Source organism: Microtus pennsylvanicus, chromosome 2 (assembly GCF_037038515.1).
Source record: "Microtus pennsylvanicus isolate mMicPen1 chromosome 2, mMicPen1.hap1, whole genome shotgun sequence".
NCBI classification, from domain to species: domain Eukaryota; kingdom Metazoa; phylum Chordata; class Mammalia; order Rodentia; family Cricetidae; genus Microtus; species Microtus pennsylvanicus.
Window position 1 is genome coordinate 63,759,840 of NC_134580.1, and position 18,951 is coordinate 63,778,790.

Sequence of the window (18,951 nt, forward strand, 5' to 3'; positions counted from 1 at the left end):
CGCTGCCTTATGACGCGCTGGAGCCCCGCCCCCTGATCGCAGCGCCGTGCGCCGGTATTCTGAGCCCGGTTGTCGTGTTTCGCTCCTGTTTGATTCCCGTGGGTTTGTTTGCCTCTCTCCCCAGCAGACGAAACATTTCCGCGGCTCGGCAGTCGCAGGTGCGTGCTTCTCCAAGGGCCGTGGAGCCGGAGCCCGGGACAGGCGCTGTGGAATCCTAAAGGAGCCCATTGCTCGGGTCAGCACGACCGGGCGAGCCCGCCGCTAATTCTCACGAGTTCAAGACGCTGCTGCACTGCGGGTTTCAAACGGTTCAGTATCTGTGCGGCTGGGTTTTGTTTTGTCCGTTTTGTTCTTCAATTTCCAGCTCTCCCCTAGGCTCCTGTCACCCCTCTTTCCCACTCTGTTTTGGGGAGGGCAAAGATAGGGAAAGAGGAGGTCCGAGGCATGGTGTTCAGGCTGGCCTGAAACCCGCGCGGTCCTCTGCCTTTGCCTCCTCTGTGCAAACCACAGCTCCTGTCATCTCCCTCCATTTTCGAAGGAAAGGCTTTCAGACAGGCAGCGCCATCAATTACTCCCACCCGTCGGTGGCTTTAACTTTTCTAGTAATATCCACCCTCCTGTGTTTGTTCACACAAGAAGAAAGGTGGGGAGTTTGTGCGCTCTCAGAGATCAAAAGTTTAATTCAGTCAAACACACATGTTGAGTTCGGGTCATTTACATTCATTCCGTTCTTTTACATCCGTCATTTATATTAAACAACGCTGGCGAAAGCAACTTTAGTAAAACAGTTGTCAATTATTAAAAACTAAAGAGATACGTTCTCTCCCAAGACACATCCATAGTAGTTCACACTGGTGCTACTTCCCAACCCAGCGCTCTGTCGGCATCACTGTGGAACACACCCCACAGATGCTAGCCACCCCATTTTCTTTTTTTTTCTTCTTCTTCTTCGAGACAGGGTTTCTCTGTAGCTTTGGAGCCTGTCCTGGCACTAGCTCTTGTAGACCAGGCTGGCCTCGAACTCACAGATATCCGCCTGCCTCTGCCTCCCGAGTGCTGGGATTAAAGGCGTGCGCCACCACCGCCGAGCTGCCACCCCATTTTCAATGACGACGTTAACTGAGCATTCACTGAGTGCCAGAAATCACTGCTCACTCTCTCCTAGTGAAGGTGGCTGCCCTGCCATCCTGAGGCCTTTAACCCTTTGTGTTATGATGAAACAAGACACCATCCCCTTGAAACTCTGAATTTCTTTTATGCTTGATAATAGCAATTTCTGCGTAGCTTGAATATTGAGGTCATTGGGAATAAACTCATGGCATTTTATTGAATGATCCCCAAAAGGAAATTAGATCTGGTGGGAAACAAGTAAGTAGAATTCTATCATGGGAGCCTGAGCCAAGAAAAGGAAGCAAAGAAGCAAAAGAGTGTGGTAGATAGAGGTATAACAGGGCCAGCAGCTTGCTACGTAGGCAAGAATGACCTTGTACTTCCAATCTTCTGTCCCCACCTCCCATGTTCTGGGGAATAAAGGGGCCACCATGCCTGGTTCTGGTGAGTTCATTTTTCTTCACTTGTAATAAAATGTCTCCTGAAAAATAAGTAAATAAGTGTCTTTAAATTTGAAAAATGGCAACCCAGTGGTTATTTGGATATTTTTAGCCATAAGTCAAAAGTTCTTCCTTGTTTGGATTGGGGTGGAGAAGTTAATAAGTAGATTACACCCTTTCTTTTCAAAGGAGAATATGAACGAAATCCACAGCTACCGTAAATTAGTTGGGTTTCCCACGTTTGGGGAAATCGCTGGTATCCGCACACTTAGAAGGCAATGTGTAAGCCTCACCGCTGGGGAAACCATCTTCATGACTGTAACATCTCCTCTGCCAGATAAGTTTGTCTAGTTAGAGTTTCTGTTGTGAAGAAATACCACAATCATGAAGGGTTAAGTCAGCCCCCTTTAGAGGGCGGGGTTTGCCTCAGGCGAATGCCTGCCAATAAATGGTGCATGGAGAGGCGGCTTGCCCCTTTTTTTTCCTCCCTACCTGTACTACGCTGGAACTTTGGTTCTGTAAGTTTATCATTAAAGTGGTAAATTTCTTTGATATCTGCATTGCATTTATTTTGCGCGGGTACACAATCACAGCAACACTTATAAAAGAAAACATTTAATTGGGGTAGAGTACAGTTCAGAGGATTCGTCCCTTATCATCATGGTGTGACATAGTGCTGGAGAAGGAGCTAAGAGTCCAATAGGAAGGGAGGGCAACAGGAAGTGTACTGTGACACTGGGTATGGCTTGAGCATATATGAGACCTCCAAGACCACCTCCACAGTGACACACTTCCTCCAACAAGGCCACACCTCCTAATAGTGTCATTCTCGATGAGCTTATGGGGCAATAACAGTCAAGCTATGACATCATTGCATTTGTTTGGGGGGGGGCGCTCATGTATCCTAAACTGACTTCACCTCTACCCAGCTGATGACCTTGAATTTACAGTCCTCCTGCCTCCACCTTCCAGATGCTGAGATTCCAGCTGTGCTGCCACTATGCTGGTGTATGTTGGGCTCAGTCAGGGCTTCATGCATGCGCAAACACTCCAACTGAGCTCCATCCCCCACTCCAGATAACTGACTTTTAGAAGAAGATGCAGGGTCAGTGCTGCAGAGGGGAGGAGTGTCATGACTAGCGAAGACTCATTTGAAGAGACGACGGGAGAGTACCATTGACTGTATGTGGGAGTGTGGGGCGCATCAGTCAAGTGCCATGCGTCACAAGTTCATCAGGTGCCTCCCCCCGAAGGCAGTTCTGTTACCCCCTCAGCCTACTCCCTTGTCCCCCATGCTGTCGATTCTGCCGACTGAGCATGTTGGTCCAGGTTGTTCCCTCCCCCAACTAGCTGTCTTCCAGAGCAACACAGTAGCTCTCTGCCGCCTCCTTGCCGCCACCCTCACTTCTGCTCATTCTGTGCTGACACGCCAGTCAGGTCGCTCAGAGTCCCCAGACGAAAGGACCCTCTGTGATAGTCTGTAATGAGTGATTGGCAGCTTCCTGCTCTCGCATGTTAAGTTTGGAATTGCCTGTTGTCTGCCTTTTAGTTGCTATCCACCCATCAAAATCCACCTTACCTCATGGTGCGAACAAGTCAGCCCTGCACTCTCTCCTTGAGGGGAGTTAGTTGGTACTTTGGGCCACCCCATTACAGTATTGTCCTGTACTGTACCACTGTTACCAGGAGGGTGGCTGGATCTTCTTGCTCTACCCAGATGGAAAGACCAGCCTGCCAAGTGTTGGCCTTTGCAGCATTTTTCTCCCCAGACCTCAGCAGCAGCAGCAGCAGCAGCAGCAGCAGCAGCAGCAGCAGCAGCAGCAGCAGCAGCAGCAGCAAGTGCTCCCCCTCCAGTTCTGGCTGTCCTGCAAGCCTTGTGGAGACTCACCCTTTGCCCTTTGGCCCTTACAAAGCCAAGGGTACCAGGACCATCAATCATCTCTACAAATGTTACAACTCGTGCTGAGGACTAGGAAGTCTGGTCTCCTTAGCTCCTGACAGGTGGCCAGTGAAACCCATTCTCAGGATACTTGCCTTAAAATCCTGTCAGCTCTCTGGAGCTCTTTGGCCACCAGGGCCTGAGGCTTCTATTATCTGACTCTACAGTCCTGGGTCCACGCAGCCTCTCTGCTCTCATCCTCTCCACATCCCCACCCCTCCCTCATTTCTGCACCTTGGGAGCTCTGCAGCTGATCTTACTTCATGCCACTTCCCGTCAGCCTGCATTACTCAGGCTTAGCAGTAAAAGTGCTTACTGCCAAGCCTAACAAACGGGTTCAGTCCCTGGGACCCACACACGCAAAGGAAAGGCTCTGCCAGGTTTTACTACGACCGTCACACGCATGCACACATGCATACACACAATCTAAAAATTTTAAAAATAGATAAATATAAAATAGAAACAGGTAAAAGGACTTTTTGTTGTTGTTTTGAGACAGGGTTTCTCGGTGTAGCCCTGGCTATTCTGGAACCAGCTCTTGTAAACCAGGCTGGCCTTGAACTCACAGAGATCCGCCTGCCTCTGCCTGGGATTAAAGGTAAAAGGATTTTTATTGGGGCTGCCATTGCAAGAGCAGGAGAGGCATTGAAGCAGGGCACTTCCTAGGCAACTCTCCAAGAAACCAAACCGCCTGCTCATATCGTTTAGACGAGGGGTGTGTGCTGCAAGTACAGTGCTGTCCTCTCAGACGCTCAAAGGCGTCTCTGCTGGGTCTCTGGGGGACGTGCCGCTACTCCTCTGTCCTGAATGGGATGATTTTAGGGTCACTGGGAGGTCACTCAGGCTTGGGATAGCAAAAGTGCAGCAAAAACTGGAACCATGAGGCTGCCCCTGCAGAAGCTGGAGCTTTAGTAGAGATGGTTGCAAAGATTTCTCAAGGAATCCGCGGACTGCTCAGAACACCTGGTGTGGCACAGATGTAGCCCTCTGTTTCACTGCCAGTCCTTTTGCTCGCCGCAATCCGGCCAGCAAGGGAGAGCAGAGCTGCTAATCAGAGAGCCCAAGTGCCCACACCCCAGCATCTTTGTTTACAGACCACGAACACGAAGAGTGACTACCACAGGCACAATGATTTTAAACATCTTTAAATGTGTATCTGTGTGAGTATACGCCATGTGTGGGCAGGTGCTGGAAGACGCCAGCAAAGGATGTCGGATCCCCTGGAGCGGCAGTTACAGGCAGCAGCAAGTACAACGTGGGTGCCGGGAGCCAACCGGGGTCCTTCGGCAGAGCAGCGAGTGCTCTTAACAGCTGAGCCCTCCAATCTCACCTGAGCTTTAGCAATGGTTACCACCTGCCCAGAGCCCTCGGGAGGGAGGGTCTCGCCTGCTCTACACACAAGCCTCATTAACAAGCTGTGGCCTATTCATCTTGAGTTTAAGTTTATAAATACGACACCTATTTTTACGACACCTAAGGGGCATCCAGGCAGAGAACATCCTCAGAGAAGAGGGGTGTGGCAGCCGAGGCTCTGAGTGAGAACTCCACTACCCTGGGCATGGTGAAGTACCAAGGTGGGATGTTTCATGGGTGTGGACCTAGGAAGAGAGGTCCCCAAAGCAAAGCAGCTAGAAGCTACCCTGGGTGACAGGTCTGTGTCTGGCCTCCCTTCTGCACTCAGGGAACGGTGAGTGAAAACTAGGCATTGGATGTTTCTGATCCCCAAAGTAGAATGTCTGAAAACTGAACACAGTCTCTCTTATGGATTCATAACTTTTGGTTGGTAGCTTTGTAGCCCAGGCTGGCCTAAAACTTGGTATGAATATAGAGCCGGTCTCTCTGGGAATCTTGCTGTCTCTGCCTCCTGACTGTAGAGATGGTAGTGTGTGCCTCACAACCTGTTTTTTATTTTTTTTTTATTTTTCCGTTTACAAGATGTATGTTTGTTTGTTGTAGAAACAAGGACGAAAATATAAAAGAACTATTTTTAAAAGTCATTAGCACATTCCTATAATCCCAGCGAAAGGAGGGGGCAGAGTGAGGAGGATCACGGGTTCAAGTCCAACCTGGACTACACCTGACACTGTCTAAAAACAAACACAAAAGCAAGAATGGGGGGGGTGTTGTAATCTTGCTGGATTTGGTGGGGCACCTCTGTAATCCTAGCATTTGAGAGATGAAGGCAGGGGGATCAGGAGTTCCGGGGCAGCCTTGGCTACCTAGCAAGTTAAGTTCGAGGCCAGCCTGGACTCCCTGGGACCACCGCCTCTCTCTCACCCCCTAATCAAATGGTGTGACTACTTCCCTTACCATCCAAAGGCAGTTCGGTTGGCAGGCTGCTTTGACACCGAATGTCAGACGAAATTTACTAGGGACGACCCCTTGTACAGCAAGGGCGCACGGAGCGATGCTGGGAGGGGCGAGCGCTGGGCGGGGCGGCGACGGTGGAGCGGGCGGGCAGCTGGACCGAGGGAGGGAGGGACGGCGTCCACGGGGCGGGGCAGGGGGGCTCGGGACCCCAGGTGGGCGGCGCGGCTCAGGTGCGCTCGCCCTCCGCCCGCCGGGCCCGCGCCGCTCGCCCTCCTCCCTGCTCGCCCGGGTGACGACCGTTAGCCCCGCCCGCAGCCGACGGCTCAGGCCTAGAACCGGGGAGGCCCCCACGTCCAGGACTAGCGGAGGAAGGCCGGGGAGCGCGGCTGCGGCCGGGTGGAGACGTCCCCAGCGACCTGACTTTCCCCGCAGGCCGCCGGTGCCCTTCCAGCCGTAGCTGTCGGGGCGCCGCTGCGCCGCCCGGCTGATTTGTTCAGGTTTTTCTCTTTAAGGGGGTTGTACCTCGGCATGAACTTTAGAGACAAAGATGAGAGACTTAGTTATTTGGAAGCCTACCTTACTTTGACAAGTATTAGGAACTCAAGGTTGACTGAGGGTAAGACATTACACTTGAACGAACAAGGGCATCTACTTTTAACTAAGTAGTTCTCTGACCTATTGGACGTCTTTATTTGTAGATGCGAGTTCTGAGCCCTTTATCAGGACCCGTTTATTATTATTATTATTTTATTTTTTAAGTGAACATCAGTCAACTGTTGGGTCAGGATAATAAGCCAGGCGACCTATGGTTGCGTGGATATTTTTAAAAGTTTTGAAGTAGGAATTTTGGGGTACAGGAAAGATAAGAATGACGACAGCAAACCAAAGCCTGTGGTTTCTCGGGGAGAGGGCGCATATATGGGCTTCCCACTCTCCAACGGTTTCGGCTTCATTTCCAAATAGTAGGCTGGCGAGGCACCTAGTGGTGAAGTAGCGGAATAGTTACGTTTCTTAGAAGGCCACATGGACACAAGCACTCGATCCAACTTCACCAAATTGATTGAACTTAATATTGTTACAAGAGAAAAGGATTTATGAGATGAACATAATTCATTAATATTTAGAAGGCATAAATTGTTTTAAAGTATAATGCAATTTGTTGAAAGCAAGGTTTAATTGTCTTGACCTCCTGGGCATATGTAGAATTTAGCAATGATCATGAGGGATGGGGTCAAAACTGCCAAAACATGAGCAGAGGTTTAAAAATTACTTTGTTCTGAAAAAATGACCCTCTAATATTGTGTTTATTATAGCAATTTTTGTAATACTCATTTTTTACTCATATGCCTAACCTATGTAGCACAGATTCCCTAATCTCCACCGTATAAAGAAAGAATTGACTCCCACAAGTTCCCCACAATGGACTATGACATGTTTGCATGTCTGTCACACACACCCACAGATAAAGAATAAGAATTATTTCAAGAGCCAGGTCGTAGTGACACACCCCTTTAATCCCCGTGCTCTGGAGGCGGAGGTAGGTGTATATCTTTGAGTTTGAGGTACCTGGTCTACAAGGTGAGTTCCAAAACAGTTAGATAGAGCTGTTACACAGAGAAGCCTGTCTCACGGAAAACAAAACAAACAAGAATATTTCAATAAAATATTTGCACAGTGCATTGCCCACAGTTGTCAAGTAATCAGGATATTTGCCTTCTGGTTTTATAGCAAGGTGCTGTTTTAATTAGGAAATATCTGATGGTATATTATGGGGGTTTTCTTTTTAAGTAACTTCTGAAAAAAATGTTATATATAATTTCCCATTCTCTGTATTTAACACAAATAATATATTTTGGCGTAAGCTGCTTGGCTCATGAGTGCAAAGGAAGAGGAAGAATAAACTTGTTTTTACTTTGTTAAAACAGAGAACTCAAAGATGTCCCAAAGGTATTCAGTCAGCCATGGAGCAGGAAGCAAAGAGGACTCCCCTGCAATCATTGTTAAGAGGTCCAGCGTCAGAGGTTTCTGTTCCACCTCTTCCTTTCAGCACAGGGACCGTCATGAGTCGCCAGAGACTCTCAGCTCTCATAAGAAAGAAAAGGACCCAGTGTTATTCCAGGAGCATCTAGAAACTCCATGCCGAGGTTCCGCCAATCCTGCAGTATCTCCCACTCATAGAAAGAAACCTACTTTCCCAAGGAAGGAGAAGGGTGGGAGTCCAGAACTCTGTGAGACTCCTAAAGTCAGAAGGAAAACATGCTCCTTACGCAGGCGGCTCGACTTATCTTTCGCTCTTCTGAAAGGGGATTCGGATCCACATAGCCGGTCTCTGGAAGGCAACATAAGCCACGTTGTTAGCCTAGAAAAGCATTTCCCAGAGCAAGACAACTTTAGTTCGTTAGTGACAGAGAATGGTACTTCCAGCAGTCAGAAGTTTAGGCTAAGGTTTTCTCAGCACAAGACTTCCACAGTTGATGATTCCACGGGAGAGTGTGGCTTATTCGGAGTGGAATGTCTGTCTCCAATTCAAGGCAATGATTTCAAAGGCTCTATCACACATGACTTTAGCGACAGCAGTTTAAGTGTTAGTGATGAGAATACATGTCCTGAACTGGGCTCCTCTGGTAGCCAGACAACCTATGGAGCAGAGGTAACCACGTATGTAACTCCAATAAGTAGTCTTATATCAAAAACTAGATTTAAGGGGAGCCAAACACTTTCTTCTTCAGCAGAAGTGAGAGACAGTGTTTCAACACCTGGAGACAGTGGTTTTAGCTCCCTTACCTGGGATAAGTCGGAAGATTCCATTTCTGACCAAGAGGGCTCTTTGCAAGAACTGTTTCAGAAGGGGACTCCCAGAGTGGGGGACCTCGTAAAAAATCCAAAGCATCCTGGAAGGTTGAGAAGACTGTCTACTCTCCGGGAGCAAGGCTCCCAGTCAGAAACGGAAGATGAAAAGCAGATGGTTACTCCCAACTCTGAAGCAAGAGTAGGTGCTGCTTCAGGCATCCTGGAGGGTCAGCAAGGCTCCTGTGAGATCAGGGATTGCTTTAAGGACTTATCAAATACCCCAGCCTTGCAGTTAGTGCATGAGCTCTTTATGAAAAGCAAAAGGAAGAGATTCCAGCAGGAAGATGACCAGGCATTCTTTGAGGAAAGGGATGAGGGGAAAATAGACAGACTGCGGCGTGTTCTGGCTGGACTGATTGGCAAGAAGATGGGCATAGAACAGCTGGATATCTTGACAGAATTACAGTATCGAAATTTGAAGCATATTTTAACTATGGTTTTAGATTTCTTGACTTCAGAAAGTTTGTTCAGGTAAGAAATAAAAGTTGCTCATGGAAGAAAACGTTCATCATCTTTTAAACTGATGTTTGTTTTGTTTTTTTTTTCTGTCTTCGGTTGTATTACCCATATCAGAGGTTGGTTAAGTGACCTCCCTAGTAGAGATTGCTAAGTAAGTCCTTCTATTTAAAAACAAAAATAAAAGATGGATCTAATGGTATAGGCCTGTAATCCCAGATAGCTGAGAAACTGGGGCAGAAAGGTTACTCAGGTTCTGGTTCAAGGTCAGGAAAAGAAAAATCAAGATGATGATGGTGGTGGTGGTGGTAGTGGTGTATGTATGTAGAAGCCAGAAGTCAATTCATAGTCTTCAATATTTCTTCATGGCTTTCTATTTTACTTTTTGAGACAAGGTCTCTTACTGAATGTGAAGATCACCAATTGGGCTGGGCAAGATCCCAGGATCCTCCAGATTCCACCTCCCCAACTGGGATTACAAGTGTGTGCCAGGCCTTTTATGTGGCTGATGATGGCCCAAATGCAGGTCTTTTGCTTACACGGCAAGCACTTTGCCAACTGAGCTATCTCCCCAGTCCCTCCTACCGTGTGTGTGTGTGTGTGTGTGTGTGTGTGTGTGTGTGTGTGTGTGTGTGTGTGAGAGAGAGAGAGAGAGAGAGAGAGAGAGAGACAGACAGACAGACAGACAGACAGACAGACAGACACACAGACACACAGAAAGAGAGACACGCAGACAGGGTCTCTTGTATCTGAGGCTAGTCTTGTACTCACAGTGTTGTTGAGGATGACCTTGAACTCCTGATCTTCCTGCCTCCACTTTCAGGTCTTGGTATTACAAGGTGTGTGCCACCATGCCCAATTTATGCCAATGATTTTTTAAAATGTTTTATTTAAAAGTTCACATCCCATTGTAGATACAAATTGTTCTAAAGTTATGACACTTGATCAGAAATAAGAGAAATTATAGTAACTGATAAACTATCACAAATAATGAACATTATTATTTTGTCCAAATTCTAGAATCTAAGAAAAATAGCTAGCTCTCATTTTAGGCTATGGATATGCCTGTTTCTTTGTTGCTGACAGAGCAGAAACAGACAGTTGTGTCTGAGAGGTTAGACTCTGCAGAACTCTGTCCACAGACACTGTGGTCGACTCTGCGGCACTTCATGGTTACAGAGAACAGCGGGGTTTAGGGATGAAGGAAGGGGATCAGAATGACAATGCTGGCAGTGTGTGGGGTCCAGGGCTGTCACAAGGCAGGACACCTCCATTGTCATGTCAGCGAGAACAGGCGGAGACTAGGGAGCCTGTGCAGTGGTCAGAGGACCACTCATGGACATCATTTCTCCCCTTTACCTGTGGGTCTTCAGGCTTGGTGGCAAGTATCTCATCTTGATGAGCCACCTCCTGCCTCATGACTCTCCTTCTCCACAGGAAGACGTGAAGTGTGGATTAGGTCTGTGTTATTTTTATAGCTACTGCTCCCACTGGCCTTTCTCCCACACATCTATTTTAAGCTATTGTGGCAAGTTATACATTTTGTTGCTGGAAGTCTTCTGAGGTGTCTGGTCTACCTGTGTAATTTGCAGATGGAGAAACATCCCTAGATGAAATAAATCTCCTGTAATAATCCAGAAACAGATGCAGGTCTGCCCCCCTGGGCTCTCTGTTCTTTCCAATATCTTCATGAAAACTCTTAATGTTCGGCCACCTTTCAGAGTATGTTTAGTAAAGCACATGTCGGTGTAACCCAGACGGATAACATGCACATACCCGTGCATTGGTGTGTGCCTTTCAAAGGTGTCTAAATATTAGCATGGCTGAACACAGGAATGTCGGCATATCTCAGTACAGGGAAGTCAGAATGTCGGGTGACAATTTGGGTGGCTGCTTGTGTGATTCACTCGTACTGGTCATACTTCAGCGATTCCTGCCCCTCCCTCCCTGTGGAGCTGTTTGTCACAAAGAATGTGTGTTTATGGTCTGAATGGTGCTCTTCTTGGTAACATGAGCAATGATGATAGTTATGGAGAAGAGTGTGTGTGTGTGTGTGTGTGTGTGTGTGTGTGTGCACGCTCGTGCATGCCATGACAGTCACGGATGCCAGAGGACCGTATGTGTGGGTGTGCATGCGTGCTCGTGCAGGCCATGACAGTCACGGAGGCCAGAGGACCACATGTGTGTGTGTGCATGTGTGCTCGTGCAGGCCATGACAGTCACGGAGGCCAGAGGACCACATGTGTGTGTGTGCATGTGCGCTCGTGCATGCCATGACAGTCACGAAGGCCAGAGGACCGTATGTGTGTGTGTGCGCACACGCATGCTCGTGCATGCCATGACGGTCACGGAGGCCAGAGGACCACATGTGTGTGTGTGTTGTGTGTGTGCATGCCATGACAGTCACGGAGGCCAGAGGACCACTTTGTGTGTGTGTGTTGTGTGTGCATGCCATGACAGTCACGGAGGCCAGAGGACCACTTTGTGTGTGTTGTGTGTGTGTGTTGTGTGTGTACTTGCCATGACAGTCACGGAGGCCAGAGGACCACTTTGTGGAAGGACCTCTCTACTTCCACCTGTATGTGTGATCAGACTCAGGTTGACCCATGGTTCTGGCTCCCCTTTTAATGGGTGACTTTCTCCCCACCTCCTTGAGAGGTAAAGCACACAGAGGGACTTAGGCGATGACACCTGCAGTTGTGTTGATAACTGGAGAGTTGCCTGGGGCCCTCGAGGTGAGCGCCTACTTTCTCAGTCTCCTGGTCTCTTTCCCTGACTGGCTAAATTAGTAAGAGAGAGAAAGGCCAGATTAACATTTCTTCAATAAGAGGCTGAAGCTGGTCTCCAGCTACATCCGTCCTACCTGAACTTTATGAATAAAATAGGGACACTCTCGGCAGCAGGGTGCTCTTAGCCTAGACGCAGCAGCCTGTATCACTAAGGGCGCTGTGCACAGTATAACTATTGTATGGCACTTAAGTGAAGGGTTCTTCTTAAGTTCATTTGGCCAGAAGTGCCAGAGATTGGCTAGATACAGGAATGGAAGAAAGCGTCTCATACTAGATGGTCATCATGTGCTGCATGTTGATTTCAGAATTTATAGTGGAATATCATATGACCCTGATATCCCAGTGGCTCATGTCTGCTTTATGATTTTTGCTGTTGCTGTATCCCAGCCTGGCCTTGCATTCACAGCAGCCCTGCCTCATCTAACCAAGTGCTTGGATGTCAGGTCTAAACCACCATCCATGGCCTATGTTGGCTTACAGGGTTGGCAGCGTGGTTCAGCAGGTAAGAGCACTTGCTGCCAATCCTGCTGGTCTGAGTTCAATCCCCTGGTCCTACACTGGAGAAGAGAACCAGGTTTCACTGGTTGTCCTCTGACTGGACTCAAGGACCATGACATGTATTTGCCTTCCCCTGCTCCTAATACCTACTAAATAAATAAATGAATATTTTTTTAAAAAATTAAAGGAATGTAAATGAAATGGCAATCTGTTAAGTTGCCACTATGTGCTTAGTATTTTTTTTTTAATTAATTTATTTATTATGTATACACATATATGCCCGCAGGCCAGAAGAGGGCACCAGATCTCATTACAGGTGGTTGTGAACCACCATGTGGTTGCTGGGAATTGAACTCAGGACCTTTGGAAGAGCAGGCAATGCTCTTAACCACTGAGCCATCTCTCCAGCCCTGTGCTTAGTATTTTAATAGGAATTCTTTCATATGGTAAATGAATCTGAAACAATGAGTTGATCAAATCATATCATATGTAATTTTAACCTTAAATTTCCTGTTCAAGATCTTTAAAATATTTTTATTATTGGTTACCTTATAAAAAATTTCAACCTTTGGAGAATATGCAGTAACAGCCTGACTTGTTTATTGTAGTGTTTGGAACGTCAGCAGAAACTGGCGTGAAATTGTGGCTCAGGATAAAAAGGCAAACGAGAGGCGGAAACTTTATATCATACAGCTGAAATCCAATACTCAGGTAACGGGGGAATCCTGCCGGAAGTGGTTTGTAGCCGGTAACTCCACGTTGTTGAGCACCACGCTTGGCCTCTCTCATCTGTGAATCTTTCCCAGTTAGCCAGCATCCCCTGAGAAGTTCTCATTTTCTAAACTACTTCCATATCATCCAGAAAGTATGTCGGGGAGCAGCTTCGACAAGGATACCACTTACCAGGGTAGGGGCATGAGGATTAGAAAAATGTTAAGTAGGAAGAAGAGAGATAAGACAGAGTCCCTGAGACACAGGCTAGAAATGGGAGCGCAACTCGGCAAACACTGAGTGCTGAATCACCGCATTTCTTTTCCATACACTTTAATACCCAACACAACAGGGGGAGAAGGCAAAAGACTGCTTTAACACAATACAAAGGACAACTACAACAGTTACTTGCTTCAAGGCAGGTGCACTGTCTGGCTTCTTAAAGGACTACATTTTTTCCTTATACATTTTTTTCTTATTTTAGTTTGCTAACAGAGCTCCTTCAAAACACAACAAACTTCAAAAGTACAGCTGGATTCTAGGTTTCTAACAAAGCTCATCATCCTCCTTGCCCTGTCTGTGGACAGTGTCTGACTCTGTATTCCAGGCTTTCTTAAAACTATGCAACCATGATGGCCTCAAACTCATGGTAGTCCTCCAGCCTTACCTTCCTGAGTGCTGGAATTACAGGTTTGAGATACCACAGTAGCCTCTGGTCTCTACTTCTATTTCTTGTATTTCTAGATAATGCACTTGAAATACTATTTTTTATTTTTTTGAATCAAGATTTCTCTGTGTAGCCCTGACTGTCCAGAAACTCATTTTGTAGTCCAGGCTGGCATTGACATCAGAGATCTACCTACCTCTACCTCCTGAATCCTGGGATTAAAAGCATGTGCTAGCATGCCCGGACAATATTTGTTATTTTATCTGGAAGGGATTCGGTTAGTTCTCCAGCCACTCAGCACTAGCACCACTCCCCACCACCTTCTCTGGATCTCTCTCCTGTCTTATGACCATAACTACATCACCATTTATGGTGGGTCAGACGTGAGCATGGCCCAGAGGCCATGTGAGGGGTCTTATGACATGTACCCTGTTGTTAAGCTTCTGTGTTTTCTTTTTTGAGAGGGTCTCACTGTGAAAGCCTGGAACTCTGCATGTAGACAAGGTCAGCCTTAAACTTGTGGCAATCCTCCTGCCTCTGCCTCTTGAATGCTGGGACTATGGGTGTGTACTTAGTGTGTCTGTGTGTGCGCACACGTGGAGGCCAGAGGCCACTGTAGGTGTGCTTGTCTGTTGCTCTCTACCGTACTTGGTGGCAGAGCTTCCCTCAGTGAACCTGGGGCTCAGCAGCTTGGCTTAGCTGGGCTCCTCCTAACTCAAGGGACCGGCTTGTCTCTGCCCGGCCAGGAATCGAGTTACAGGCATGAACCACTTTGGCCAGCTTCTACATGAGTGTTGGGCATCCATTCTTGCACGAACCCTCTCCTTGCTGAGCCGGCTCCCCAGACTGGGTCCCTAGGCTGGCCTTGAACTCCCCGATCCTCCTGCTTCTGTCCCTCTAGTGCCAGGATTACTGCACGTGCCATCACGCATGCACATGTACTGTCTTGTGTGTCTTCCTGTGGGACTTTCTCCCAGACTTAACGATTGATTGCCAGTTCTATCGCTGCCTCTCTCCGTGTCTGTCTCTCCCAACCCCAGTGTGTCTCTACCTGTGTCTCTCCTCTTGGTGTTTTTCTCTACAGATTCTGGATTGATTTTCCCTTATTTGCAAGGACTGTGATCTCCTCTGTGCTTTCCAAAACATTCTGCCTTTCCTCCTTTTCCCCAGAGATCACCTTCCCAGACCCTGTGCCCTCCTATTTCACAAGAGCCCGTAAATTTATGCCTGGCCTATCTTGATGAGCCACTAGCTAAAACTTCTAAAAACATCTCAAAACGAAGCTGTTTGGCAATTTTCCTCAGGTTGTACAGAAAGGTGTCTCAGAAAGGTGCTAGGCTGGGAACATTCACTAGGAGCTGAGCCTCTTCTGTTCTCCATTATTAGAGCAGTGTGGGCGCCTGCTGGACCGGGATTAGTGCCTTTCCCCCGAGAGGCCTCATCTCTTCCTCACTGTTGCCACACACTGTGGAATGAACGGCCCTTAGACAGCTCCATCTTCACAGAGGCAGGTGGGTCTCTGGGTACGGGCCAAGCAAGTGTGAGGCCAACAGGACTACAGGTGGGAGAACTATGTTTTCTAGACTGTCAGCAGGCATGACACGTGCCTTTGCAGGTTGCTTTGTCTCTTAGACATTAAAAACAAAACCAGAAGAACTGCGGCCAATTCGACATCCCATAAATACTTGCTAAATGAATGGTTGCTGCTTCTCAGTTTGCTTCCGCTGACACCTTGATTCATCTTGGGGTGCATGCACACTGCACTCTTCAGGGTCAGGGTCCAGCAGGCGTCCTTTCAGGGAGCTCTTTATTGGGCACTGTGGCCTATGCTACAAATAACAGAAATGTCATAAAGACAGTCCGCCAGCAAGTTCAATATACACACCTGCATCCGAGCTCTAACTCCGACGTCAACAGCAGCCACTGCGTGTGTTCTAAAACCTCCACCAACTGAATCCCCTACCCCTAGTCTACTGTACTTCCTCATGTGTTAGTTCTCCTGCTGGGGCACAGTGACAGCTGAGCTGTAAGGAAACTCACCTGTGTGTTCATCCCCATAGTTGGTTCGTCCAGTCTGCCTTTAAGAGGAACCTTTTCCCATTGCAGCCCTAACAAAGTACAAGACTGTACAGATTACTTATCCAACATGCTTTTTTCTAATTATTTTTTTCCATTTTTATTGAGGTTTATAATTGACAAAAGGACAGTGTATACTTCTAAGGTGTACAAGCCAATTAGCACACTTCTTAATGCACATTTGAGTAATGTGGGATCTTGTTCATACAAGAGATGCTTTTGCTCCTTATTTTAAAATATCGAGGCTGTATAAGACGGCCATAAAAGTGAATCAGAACCAGATCTTTGCAAGTCAGCCACAGACACGGGGTTATGTGATGTCAGCCATCCTCGTGTCTGTCCACCATGTGCTTAAGGTAAGAGCATGCAGAGATTCCACGGCAGGCTTTGAAAAGATTCTCCCCTCTCCCCCAATTTTGATCTTGGTTTAAAAATGGACTGCAAACTATGGCTTGTAGGCCAAGTCCTTTCTGTCCCTCGATTCTCAAAGTAAGTTTGATTGGACAGCATTTCTCTTCGGTATTTCTGCTGTCGAGTTCAGAACTGAGCAGCTGTGGTCACACAGCCTGCAGACTACCACAATGCTATTACACTGTCCGATTCCTCAGAGGAGAATTTGTCAGTAATAGACAAATGGCTCAAATGAAAAAGTAATTGATCATCTCCAAAATATACATGATGAGAGAGGGGAGGGTCAGGACAACTGTGGGGATCTGGCTCTTGCCTCCCTTCCACCTTGCTGGTGCAGGAGCTCTCTTGTTTAGGCTGCTGTGCTGTCAAGCTCCTGGCCTTCCTCCTGTCTCCACTCCCCACCACCACCTCAGGCTGTCAGGATTTCATGGCTAGCACACTTACCTGCAGAACCATCTCCAAACCTGCTTTCTTTGACTTAAAAGTTAGGTGGGAAAAGATTGCCTGTCCCCCAACTCCCCCACCTCCCAAAAGAGATCCTGGTGGTATAACCCACTCCTAGACACTGAACTCCAGGCAGGAAGCTGCCCTGACTTGGAACACTTGCAATGTTGGTTCTCTGTCTTTACTACAGGCGGCTGTGTTCCATGTTCAGGACGCTGCCACTCGGCTCCAGCTTCTCAGCCGCTCAGCTTTAAGACCAGTGCAAGCACAGGCGCAGGCACCCGCTTCTCAGAACGAGCAGGTGCCAACTGTGTCCCCTTGGGGAGATGTTCTGACTCCTGTAGCAAGCTCTTCCCTCACCCACCTGAGGAGTAAACAGGAAGAGTATGTTAAGGTGAGTATGGACCCTAAGTTGTTCGAAATAGAGTTTGGAATAAAGTGACCATCGGTGTCACACTGGAAGACTGAGTGTCGTGCTTCCGCTGCAGGTTGCCAGCACGCTTTTCAGTGATGAAGCTTTAAAACCTTGCCCAAGGTGCCAATCCCCCGCTAAGTACCAGCCGTATAAGAAAAGGGCTCTGTGCAGCCGTTTGGCCTGCGGCTTTGACTTTTGTGTGTTATGTCTGTGTGCTTATCATGGGTCTGAAGAATGTAGAAGGAGGTCAGCGAAGCCACGAAGTCGTAAAGATGTTCTCCCAGGGAGTGCCCAAAGCAAGCGGAATTTAAAACGGCTCTAAAGAGACTAAGGAAACAATCCCCGTTGGCCCATGTTCTGTCTGACTTAAAATTATGACTGTTTTGAACACATGCAAATCTTCCCGTTGATGATAAATGATTATTTATTTTTCTGTTTTGTATATGTTACATTGTACGCTATTGTATATTTTCTTTAAAGTGATGCATTTGAGAGAGTTTTATTTTACTACATTATATCCCCACTTTCAATAACTTAATGTTTTAAATAAAGAATTTTCAGGGTTCCTACGGGTGTGTTTTACTGCTTTATGTAACTTTTTAAATTTGTGCATTTTGTAACTGTGTTGAAATCCTCAATTGTTTTTCTTTTAAAATATTTTCGAAATAATTTGAAAAATATTAAACTTTAGGCCAATGTACTTACAGGTTTAGAAAATGAGCTAATGGCTGAAATTAAATATAAATAAAATGTTTTTAGAAGTTCCATCAAATATAATCCATAATTTCAATCTTTCTCTTATTTGCTATTGTAGTAGACTTTTGGTTCAGTTAAATTTACTTAATAACTTAAGTGTCAGTTATGGAGATGCTGTAGTTACCCATCCAATAAGTCACCCATACGGAATTGCATTAACAACTCCCTGTAAGTCACACATCTATAATTAACTGCTTAAAATTCTGGAATTATAGTCACAGATTCTGTCATTTTGTAAGATTTGGGGTAGGTGGAAAAGATGGGCTTTGAATAGGAAAATGTATGAAGTTATTGCTAATAGATACTATAATTTATATGTGTTTATAATGTGTCTTTTTCCAAGAACAATTTCAGTGGCAAAAGAGCTAAATTTTTTTTTTTTATTTTTCGAGACAGGGTTTCTCTGTAGCTTTTGGTTCCTGTCCTGGAACTAGCTAAAAGAGCTAAATTTTATTGTTGAAAAATTAGTATAAGAAAGGACCTTTTTGTTTGTTTGTTACTTCGAGACAGGGTCTCACTGTGTAGCTCTGGCTGTCCTGGAACTCACTCTGCAGACCAGGCTCACAGAGATCTGCCCGCCTCTGCCTCCTGAGTTCTGGGATTAAAAGCATGTGCCACTACAAGGGGGGATTTTCTTTTTAAAATGATTTTATTTATTTTTATCTTATATGCATTGGTGTTTTATCTGCACATGTGTCTGTGTGAGGGTGTCGGATCTCCTGGACCTGGAGTTACAGATAGCTGTGAACTGCTGTGTGGGTGCTGAGAGTTGAACCTGGGTCCTTTGGAAGAGCAGCCAATGTTCTTAACTATGAGCCACCACTCTACAACCATAAGAGGGAAACTTTGACAGCAGATTTAGAAACTGTGTGCTTGGTAACTGTTGCATGAAAAATGTGTGTGTTCACACTACACACATATGTTTAAATGTTGTCCTTAACACACATTATTTAGGAAAATGACTCAAGTGTTTTAAGATTTATATATCTCTATATATGTGTATATATGTTCTATTTATATATATATATATATATATATATATATATATATATATATGTTCTGTTTGGCTCTAAGTTGAA

The 18,951-nt window shown here is 46.5% G+C and overlaps 1 protein-coding gene across 1 annotated transcript; it reads left to right on the forward strand.

The window, feature by feature from the left end:
- The first annotated feature begins 6,327 nt into the window (after window positions 1-6,327).
- On the forward strand, window positions 6,328-17,438 carry Fbxo43 (F-box protein 43). The gene is made up of 5 exons (XM_075963632.1): window positions 6,328-6,415; window positions 7,725-9,120; window positions 13,001-13,103; window positions 16,892-17,095; window positions 17,190-17,438. The coding sequence occupies exons 1-5, from the start codon at window positions 6,328-6,330 to the stop codon at window positions 17,436-17,438; spliced, it is 2,040 nt and encodes a 679-aa protein (XP_075819747.1).
- The last annotated feature ends 1,513 nt before the right edge of the window (window positions 17,439-18,951 follow it).